This window comes from Lampris incognitus, chromosome 3, assembly GCF_029633865.1.
Source record: "Lampris incognitus isolate fLamInc1 chromosome 3, fLamInc1.hap2, whole genome shotgun sequence".
In the NCBI taxonomy this organism is placed as follows: Eukaryota; Metazoa; Chordata; class Actinopteri; order Lampriformes; family Lampridae; genus Lampris; species Lampris incognitus.
Window position 1 is genome coordinate 68,826,402 of NC_079213.1, and position 11,078 is coordinate 68,837,479.

At 47.0% G+C, this 11,078-nt stretch overlaps 1 protein-coding gene across 1 annotated transcript in view; it reads right to left on the reverse strand.

The window, feature by feature from the left end:
• Nucleotides 1–11,078, reverse strand: part of LOC130109802 (DENN domain-containing protein 1B-like) — a 67,502-nt gene that overhangs the window by 31,028 nt on the left and 25,396 nt on the right. Inside the window, 2 exon segments of the mRNA XM_056276777.1 lie at nt 8,675–8,776; nt 10,766–10,811. Of these exon segments, the coding sequence (XP_056132752.1) occupies nt 8,675–8,776; nt 10,766–10,811 (148 nt within the window).

Here is an 11,078-nt window from a genome sequence, read left to right on the forward strand (position 1 = left end):
AATGACTTATAGCTACACTTATAGGGCGTTATAGATGCTTATAGGGCATTATAGATGCAGGTCAAGTCAAGCTTATTTATATAGCACATTTAAAACAACCACAGTTGAACCAAAGTGCTGCACAAGCTTAAAATACAATATAAAATAAGCGACACATATGAATATAAAAAAGATGCAAGCTTCATAGAAAGTGTTACCGTTTGTTTTGTTTTGTTTTTTTGGCATAAATTGCTAGACAGAGCTTCGTTAGGGAACAGGTAATTGGTTACATAATATACAGTAGCAGTATTATTACTATTAGTAGGAGTGCTATTACTGTCACTGCTAGGCACAGTGCAAGTGTGGTGGGGAAGAGGGAACAGGGATAAAAGCTGAGCTTGTGTCTACAGTTGAGAAAGACCTTCTATAATCCCGGGTTAATTTTTGATCATATTTATTTCTATGAAAGGAGGCCAAAAATAGAATCCTACGGTGCCGATGTAGCATGAGGAGGAACTACAGTCTGGTGTCTGCTATTAGCCTAGCTAGGAAACTTCAGGGAGGAGAAGCAAAGTGTTAGCACAGCTCATTCAGGGGACAAGCAGAGAGAGAGAGAGAGAGAGAGAGAGAGAGAGAGAGAGAGAGAGAGAGAGAGAGAGAAGGCACTCAAACTGGGACAGATACAAAACGAGCGGCGCCGATTCCCGTCCCCTGGGCCTTCTCACTCTCCACCGTGTCCCCATGCTGCCATTGCAAATGCTCACAGGCATCAAACGGAAAGTTTATCACGGTTAAATTAACAAGTGTCATCTCCATATTCGCTCATTGTGCTAAATGCTTTTATGTTTATGTGGAGCCTTTTCTGAAATTAATATTTCATGTTTATGTGCGTTTTCAGTGATTTTTTTTTCCACCCTTGCAAATCATTAAACTGTCTTTTTTTTCTCAGAGAGAATCAAAGCGAACACAATGTCAGTCTAAGTGGGGGAGGCATACCCCAAAGACTGTCAGAGGATAGGGGATAGCTGAGTTTACTCTGCATGTAGAGTTCTGTACAACAGTTTTGAAAGGCAAGAGTGCCGCAGTGGTGAACACTTTTTAATGAGGCGGGGACACGCTCACTTGTGCTTTGTTTCTCAATGTGTGTGTGTGGGGGGGAGAGAATGGCGGTAAGCATCAAGTTCAAAGGTTTCCTTTATTCCTGAGTAAAATATAACGCGATGAAAAAAAAAATCATCTTAGGAGCGGAAATTAATTATTAGTTTGTATAATAAACAAAATTGGTCGTAGTGTACGACAAATAGCGGAGTCTTCCGTGCGGCAGCGGTACAAGCGCCGCTGACAAGCCAATCAGACAGAAGCCGGAAAGGTAAACCTCATTTTAGCAATTAACTTTTCGAATACGGCACGCACACCGCAGTCATCAGGTGTGCCTTGGTGGTAATGGCTCTGTCACACTAATTAACTATTACAGTTTCAGGGAAGCTAACAAGATGCGTAGCGGCATCAGAGGAAGGCCAGGCGCTACAGGTGATAACCCTATTTGACGGTGACATTTTTTAGTGTAAAGTCACAGCGGCGGTGACAAGATCAAAGGTAGAGACTCCCCCATTGGGTCCAATTAGAACTATAGCATTGTACGGGGAAACGGAAAGGGGGGGGGGGTTAGTAGTGTGAGTGTGCATGGGGTGGCGGGGTGGGGTGGGGGGGGGGGTAGAGAATAGCAAAAAAAAAAAAAAACTGTTGAGTTATGATATTCATAATCTATGCAGAGAGGCCTTTCCAGTACAGGTCTTTCCCCTGTAGCTGTGATCTTTTCAATTTACATCAAGGGAGGATAGTCGGGGATGAAAGCAAGCCGTCCGAGGCGTGCAGCCCACAGAGGGCAGGCACGGGGCCTCATTAAGGCCCGGCCCAGCCACCACCCCCCCAAGCAGGTTTAAAGTGAGTCACATAAAGAGCACGAGGTCAAAGGTCGGAAATAGAACAGATCTCTATTTAATTCTCCAGCTGGAGATGGTAATTAACAGGTGCAATGATGATCCCTGCTGACTCTAAGGGAAGCCACCAATACAGGTGACACCAGGCAATCTGTGTGTGTGTGTGTGTGTGTGTGTGTGTGTGTGTGTGTGTGTGTCTCTCTCTCTCAGGTAGAGGACTTACATCTGCATCGTTTGTGCAAAAAAACCACAAGGATAAACAGCGCTACAGGTGGATACTATATATATGCAATTAACTTTACATATTTTTACTTTTTATTTCTACTCGGAAAATGGATGGATGGAGTTCTACTTTTAAAAAGATATCTTAACCTTATACTTAGCTCTTATTTCTACTTTTAAAAAGATATCTTAACCTTATACTTAGCTCTTAGTTATATTTCTCTTATGCTGCTGTGTATAGGATGCTGTGTGTATTGGGGGGGGGGGGGATCCCTCCCCTGTTGCTCTCCCTGAGGTTTCTTCCTATTTTTTCTCCCTGTTAAAGGTTTTTTTTTTTAGGGACATGTTCCTTACCCGACGCGAGGGTCTAAGGACAGGATGTTGTGTAGTTGTAAAGCCCCCTGAGGCAAATCTGTAATTTGAGATATTGGGCTATACAAATAAAATTGACTTGCCTGTATGTGTAACTGAGCAATGTGCCAAGTCAGATTTCTTGTATGTGCTCATACCATGTGACCACCAAAAACTGACTTGACTTGATTAGCACCCCCCCCACACACACACACACACACACAGATCTGGAGCATCTCCACAACGTATTTTCTGAAGGTAGATTTGACAAAAATACTGAAACCTTGATGGCAAGTGCTGCTTTCCACCGTCTACCGCCTATACGAGGCAGCGATACGGACGCCCGTCGGCTGCCGTGGCGCAATGCCAAGGCTTCGCCTGGCAATGTGAACACACAGCCGACGAAAACAGACACTTGGGCACGTGCAGAAAAGCGATGAAAAAGGAGAAATTCCGGCTGAGAAAACCGTACTTGGAAATTTGGAAAACGAAATAAAAGGGTGAATGAAAGCTAATACCGCTACACCGCATTAGACATATTGAGCCCGGGTGCACGCAGAGCTCCAGAATAAAGACTCTGATACTCATGTGTGGTAAAATAAATAAATAAATAAGCCGGGGTTTTCTACTCACAAAAAAAGAATGTTTTGTTTTAGATTCTGTCCAGGGAAAGAAAGCCATGGGGACGCAATTAAAGAACTACAAAGAAAAAGAAATAGTTATGAAAATCTCCCCGTTTCTTTTGATGTGCTGTAGTCTGAACTGTACACACACACGCACATGCACACACACACACACACAGAACTGAACAAAGACACAAACATGTGCACATACTCCTATGCACGTATACACAATACATGTACACGGGTCTGTGTGCCCCTCCAAACATATTCTCTCACGCGCACGCGCACACACGCACACACACACACACACACACACACACACACACACACACACACACACACACACACACCTCTTAGCATCCATAAAAGGCAATCCCTCGCTGAATTTGAATTAACAGTCAGCCACCGTTTTCAGAGTTTAAACTAAACAATCACAAGGATATTATTTCAGTTAACGTGGGCGGGGCCAAATGTAATTTAACCCCCTCGCATTTAACCCCCTAATAACACACAGACACACACACACCATTAAACTTCGGTTGCATAGCAATAATCACGCCAGTGAATAGAAAATAAGCATCAGAAGGGGTGGGAGGAAAATATTCATCCACGAAGGAAGGACGGGTGAACAACAAGCGAGACAAGTATGGGGACACGCTGAACCTCCTCGCCTCAACCAAACCGCTGTGCAGCAGATGCAACACTACACAGTCACCACGCAGAATGAAAGAGGAGGAGAGAAAACGGGGTGTGTGTGTGTGTGTGTTTTAATGGGGCTATTTCATTGCAGTGAGATTCTCCCCGGTAAGAGGTTACTTCGTCAAGCTGACCTCTTATAGCGGTTGAGCGGCATGAGCACTGAGTTTTGCATACATAATTAACTGCAGCTAAATGTCATCTCTCACTTCAATAACCGACACAGTGGGCGCTACTGCCTCTTCCTTTTTGACTCCTAATCCAAAGTGAACCCCTCGCAGAACGACTACGTGGGTGAAAAAAATAAAAAAAATAAAGAAGGGTTAACATTTAAACCCAACAGTAGTTAATGAAGGGCTGGTGTGATGAGATGCACAGTTCATGTAAAAAAAAAATGGAGAGTCCACCTTTAGAGGAAGGCTCTAAATAAACAATCCCGGGCTCTTGTATTATTAGCATCACAGATGTTCACCAAAAATAAAATGACAATAACAACAATAGCAATGTTTTGATGAAGAGGAAGATTGGTGAGTTAGAGAAGAAGAAGGTTGGTTAGTTAGAGGAGAAGAAGAAGAGGGGGAGGAAGAAGAAGAAGAAGCCTAGTTAGTTTATTTTCTTGGACACAGAGTTGCTTTTTGGTGTGGTATATAAGGCGGCACAGCCCACTACAGCTCACCACAGCACCGCCGCCGAGGTACCGTCTACAGTAGTTATTACAGCGCCGGGGCTTTACTGTAGGTGGCTCCCTCCGCAGCGGGGACAGACCGGGCGATATGAAGCACACTCGGGCCGCAGCTGGCATTTGGACAAGGCTGGCGGATGAAGCAGGAACCGGTGAGTAGCAAGAGTTTCCTCCTAAACTTGTGGGCATGTGATGGATGAACATTCCTTGCTGACTGTGTGTGTCTGTGTGTGCGCGCGAGTGTGAAATGTGGCACTTTGCTGATCTCGTGTGTACTCTGCAGCACGCGATGATGTAGACGTTGTTTTCCGAGCGCGTCGGGAGCTGAACCCCAAATTAAAACTGCGATGTTTGATTAAGTGTGCCAGGTGATCTCAGGAGAGGCGCGCACGCACAACCTCAACCCCCTCGTTCATTTGTAAACTTCCAAACGCGGGATTGAGATACAGGAAGTAGGAGTGCACTCTGTAAATCCCCACCACCACCACCACCCCACCACCCCCCACCTTGATTGGGAATACAAATGATCAAATGTAAGAAGCCTAGGAAATGTATGGGTACACCGTGTCAGCAAAGTAGCGAGAGGCGGGGAGGAGGAGTATAGGAGGAATTAGGCTGTGATCTGAGCGAGTGCATCTGGAAAGAAAGAAAGCATGCCACATTGTAGCGGCTCACCTTGAATAGGTGCCACAGACAGAATAATAAATGAAAATGCTCCTTCAGTCGTCGGTTTGAGATCAACCGAGATGAAAAACAAAAAAACAAAAAAAAATTCAGATTCGGTTGCACGGAGTTTGTTTTCAGAATTAACAGACTCCTAATTTGCTATTCTTGGATACTTTTAATGACTAGCGAGGTAAACAGCGCCACTAACCAAAAGCCAATTATAACTTTATCAGCACAATCTCTACGTGGGGAAAGGAAGTGTGATTCTTAGAACAAGAAACGAGAACACCTTGATCTCCTGGAGAAAACCCACTGTTTCTTTTTTCTTTTTATCGAATATCTCTTTTTGGCGCGCTTGTCAACACACTGATTTTAGTCACACACACACACACACACACACACACACACACACATAGTCCCTCTGAGATTAGTATGGCGAGTAAACGGATAAAATCCGTCAGGAAGACGATCTTGAAATATTTGTCGCCAATACTCGAACTACCGTACAGGAAGTCAGCCAAACTGAAAAGGGGGCCCAACAGATCACGCAAGGAAGGAAAATGGCAAAACTGTAGAAACGTGAATTCGTTCGTCTGCTTGGCGACAGAGAGGCAGGTCTCCGTGTTCTCCATAGAGGAGCCTTTCCTCCGAAATAAAATATTTTCAAAACGGGACGCCCCGACTTTCAATTAGCTGACATTCAATCAGCCAAACGGGATAAAAATAAAAATATAAAAATAAAATTCCACCATAAGAAAAAAAACAAACAAAAAGATTTACGCGAACATTTATAAAAACTGCGGCCAAATGACAACCAAGCAGACAAATTCAGAACAAAAACACAATTAACACCGAACCCTCAACTTCGTCCGCCCTGGCGTCTTTAATAAAAACAAATGTTAAGAATAATTGTCAGAAGATTTCCACATCCTCTTCTGACCCCTTTACCAATTACTCTCTTTACATGTAGATCCCCCCTTTTTTTGCTAAACGGAACCGCTACTGGCATGGTAGCATTTCTAATAGTCAATAAATCTAAAATATTATGTGTGAAATTGGGGGGGGGGGCGGGGGGAGGCCATTAAGGGGCGGGCACTGATGGAGCCGGCGTAGGGGTGCCGTCTGAAAGAGGGACGGCTAATTCGGGACAACTGTGAACTCTGAACCCGCTTAAAGCGAGGCCACTGGTCAGCCTGGCCTTGTAACCAAGTCCACATGTGCCCCGTACCCACGGCCTCCACCGCCACAATTAGATGGATCTCTTAAGGTTCACTTAAATCAATATCAGAGTGCCCCCCCCACACCCCTCCTCCTCACCCACCCCCTCTTAGTAGGACTTACTTCAAACACATAGAAATATTGCCTCTGGCCTTTACCTTTTGTTTGCGATTTGAGCTTTATATTCAGAAAGAGCGCCGCCACTTCTTTACTTCAGCGTCGATAAACAGCCACGGCGCAGGCCTCCGCGCCGCACTTTCCACGCCGAGCAAGAACGCCGCACGGTAAATGGCCAGGCTTACCGGCAGAAATAAGAGGTGGTTTCAAAAACGGCGAGGAAGCGGTGCACGGCGGCCCAGCCCGGGCGGGCGGGAAAACCCCGCTCCAGCATTAATTAAGGCTCCAGGCCTCTTGTCTGACAACGTGAGCCATGCCTCAAACGTCACCTTGTGTGTAAACACAAACATCAAATGCCATGTGGCACGTCCTCATCGCTAACAAGCAAACTAACAAGGGACCCGCAATTCCTCTCAATTAGTACCCGCTCTCGTCCTTATTAATCTCCCTACCCCGGGTGAGGAGATAACAGGTGAACAACGTGAGCGGGAATATAACAACAACAATTTGTTACGATAAATATATTAACGGCGGTGACGTTTCCCGTTTCAGGTGGTGTAATCTGACATGATATGAAGAGCGTGTTCTGTCATTAGTCAGGGAAAAATGGCGAGCGGGCGGGATCAAAGCAGGGAGGCTCGGAGCCTGCCACTTAATTTATCGCGCGGCAAAGACAAAGGCTTTTTCTCTCTGCCTCCGTCGCCGCTCAAAAGCCCCGCTTCCCTTTTTCATGACAAACTCGGTTTGCGATTTAATTTGGGACTCGGAGTCCCCCGGCGCAGCAGAGCAAGCGAGCGGTGAGAGAGAGGAGACGCGGGCAGCTGGGGAGCCGGGCACGAGACGCAACGCAGCCAGGATGAGGAGAACCACCACCCTGTCGATGCTGCGCAGAGACGGGCAAAGCAGACAAGACAGGCGTTGTGAGAACGTGGCAGGCGATGAGGTAGGTCGGCGGTGAAGAAGGAAGCTATGCAAATGAGGAAGGTCTACGGTATATAGCGAGTGGTCACGGGGACAGTAGACACCCACGGTAGGCTGCCCAGTGCTACACCAGAGCAACATGATTGCATGAGCGGGTCTGCACACTCGCAGGCTGTGGGATGTGACTATATACTCCCAAGGAGGGTCAGCGTTCGGTAATAAACCGGATTCATCACCTATTGTAAGGAGGGCCCGTGTCCGACGGGCAGTAGGGTTCTAGAATATGCTGTCAGCAGATCTGGCCGTGTCTGCAGTCCCAGCAGGGCCTCGATGCCTCACAGAGGAGCTTTAATACACACACCCCTGGAGAACAGCTAAACAAACAGATTCCTGCCTCTACAAAGACAGGGATGACAAGCACACGTGTGTCGTACTGTGTGTGTGTGTACGTGTGTGTGTGAGTGTGTGTGTGTGTGTGTGTGTGTGTGACCCCGACACTGCGGCGATGCTTCCTGTTGCACTGACCGGCATCAGCGCTCCATTAATTAAAGAGACGATGTGCTGGCAGGTGGCTTTGCTGCCCACACTGGTAATTGGCCCCCTTCTTCCCCCCCCCCCAGAAAATCAGCCGTCTCTGTCTTTTCTTTTCTCTTCTTCGCCTCGTCCCCTCCTCCTATCCCTCGCTCACAGAAACGTGCCAGTGGGCAGGCAGAACTGCAAGACGTGGTGAAATAATGATTAGAATGGATGGAGATGAAGGGAAGAGAGTCACACGTTTTCCCAAAAGCCTCTGATGGTGGTGGTGGGGAGGTGGGGATGCACTCGCCTTCAAGCTTCGTGCCATGAGACGGGAGTACAGGAGTTTACTTTAGGCAGCTGCAGTATGAGGAGCCACTACTGCAGTCCTTAATGATGTGGGGACCAGGACAGAGTTCTGGTTTAACAAGTTTCTGTACTGGAAGTCAGTATGTATATGTGTTTATCTGCTTGTGTGTGTCTGTGTGTGTGTGTGAGTGAGTGAAAGAGAATGTGAATGAATGAAATTGCAAGAGGGTGTGTGTGTGTGTGTGTGTGTGTGTGCAAGTGAGAGTCGGTGTGAAAAGAAGAAAAAGGTTTTTGATGCGTAATGAGACAAAAAAAAAACAAGATCTGGAAAGCATGCCCATGTGTATGTATATATATATATCTCAAACACACACACACATATGCTTGTTTGTGTGTGTGTGTGTGAGAGGGACGGAGGGAGAAAAGAGACTCACCACATCACTGGGCAGGTTCTGCAGGTCATTGGAGGGGCTCTCCAGCGTGTTGGTGTCCACGTTCAAAATGACCACATCCTCCAGTGACCGGCTACGCGCACTCTGTAGTGAGAAGGACACAGCATTGTGTAGACTCGGGGTGCAAACAAAGCCACTGCGATTAAACCTTCGCCTCACACACACACACACACACACACACACACACACACACACCACAGCTGTACAGAAAGCCAGAGCAACAGAAGAGGCAACAGCAGTGGTAAAACACAGCACATTTTTTACAATTCTCGGTCAAAACCTGCTTAGAGATATTAGGACGTATTGGCGTTGGATGAAAGGCTGCAAGATTAGTTTTTCTTTTAATGCAAAAATATCTGAAATTAAAAGAAAAATGGCAGGTTGTGTTTAAAAAAACCAGACTGCAACACAATACAATCTGTTTCGAGCCATTTTTAAATCCTGAGCAGAGTAACAACAAAGCGACTACCTCAACGAATTACAATACCATCATTTTAATTCAGCGCTTCACGTACAATATTGTAGCGAATTCAGGGGGGGGGGCAGCTCGGGACGCCGCATCCGGGACGCGAACCCGTATCTCCTGCACCACGGGCGACTACGTTAACCAGTCAACTAAAGGGTCCGACTCGTTAGCTATGGGCTAAGCCAGCCTATTCATCCGTGACCGTTACATTGCCCCCTTAACAGTACTAAAAACAACTCCGGGGTCTGTTCCTTAGACATTCAATTAAGGCAACGTTTCCTCGCTCGAACGTTCGTACTAGTGCCGCCATCTTCGCTCAGGTGTTTCTCAGCATGCAACCTCGCGGCCACCCCGGAAGCGCCAGCCGGGAGAAAACGAGAGCGGTCACGTTTCAAACCACAGCAGCCGTCGCGCGCCTTCACCGCCGACAATGACGAACACCACGCGGGACGAGAGTATAACAACGTCTTCACTATGACATACGTGCAACACACACACACACGCACACACACACCCGGCGTGCAGAGGAAACATCCTGCGTGTGCATTTTTTTCTCTACAGCGCCGTAACCTGGTGCATCAACGCCGCCGGTGTGCGGTGCAGTGTGTATCCTGATGGCTACAAACAACATTTTATTTCAGTGTGTTGCAGGGTGCAGGCAGGTGTGTTGTGTGTGTGTGTGTGTGTGCGGTTGGGGGGTAGGGACAGAACGGGAGTGTGTGAATTTCTAGTTTGTCACTTTTGTGACAGCCTGTGCTGCGGAGGCTCACATGCTGATCTGGACTAATTATGTAGTGGCGGAAAGGGGGACTGTCACCGATGCAGTGTGATAAATACTGCCACTGCTTCTACTGTCAGGCAAATATCACACACACACACACACACACACACACACACACACACACACACACACAATTGCACGTTTACAGCCAAACACAAACACACAAAGCACTGGTAATGCCCTCCACACACACACACACACACACACACACACACACTTCCAACGATGAAGCGGAAAAGCTCTTTGTTTGCAGAAGCCCTTCTCTTTCTGTCTTCTGTACTTCACTTGTGGTTGCAGCACAGCCGTTCAGAGGGACGAGAAGGGGGGATCACTGGGGTGGGGATCACTGGGGTGGGGGGGGTCACTGTCAAGATATATTTTTCTGATTTGGTTCACAGTACTGGAAATGTCAAAGAAAATATTTTATCATCAAAATGCCAAACGCTTTAATACTGGATTTAAAGGCGCAGTAGCGTCCGCGGCTCGTCCACGCAGGAGGTCAGTAGCGTCCGCGGCTCGTCCACGCAGGAGGGGAAAATGCTTATCGACACCATACGACAACCCCCCCCCCCAATAATTAGGTTGGGCTCCTTAAAACGCCGCACACACTTCCTTGTGTCATTTGCGAGCGTACCAATGGAACGAACTAACTTGATTTGAAGACACACACATACACACACACACACACACACACACACACACACACACACACACACACACACACACACACACACACAAACTTGCACCCAGAATTGGGCACAAATAGCTACGCACTATAATAAATGAAATGACAAACAAACAAAAAACAACAACAGACATACCGTACCTCCAGTAGACTAAGGTGGACTCCTACCAAGTATGGCATGGGGGCGCTGTGGAGGGAAAGGGGAGAACAACAACCCTTAGTACAGTCACCCATTATAGCTGGGATCGGTCAACAGCAATACGACACGTACACATTTTTCTGGACGCTAAACAAACACGCAACCCGTCGCCCATTCCCACCAGCGTACGCTGGTTTCACGAGCGCTGTTATTAATTAATAGATCATGTGATCATTATGCAACAGGTGTGCAGTTCCCCTCAACCCGGATGCGTTACGACGACGTGATCGGTAAGCATGGCGGGAAATGGCCTGT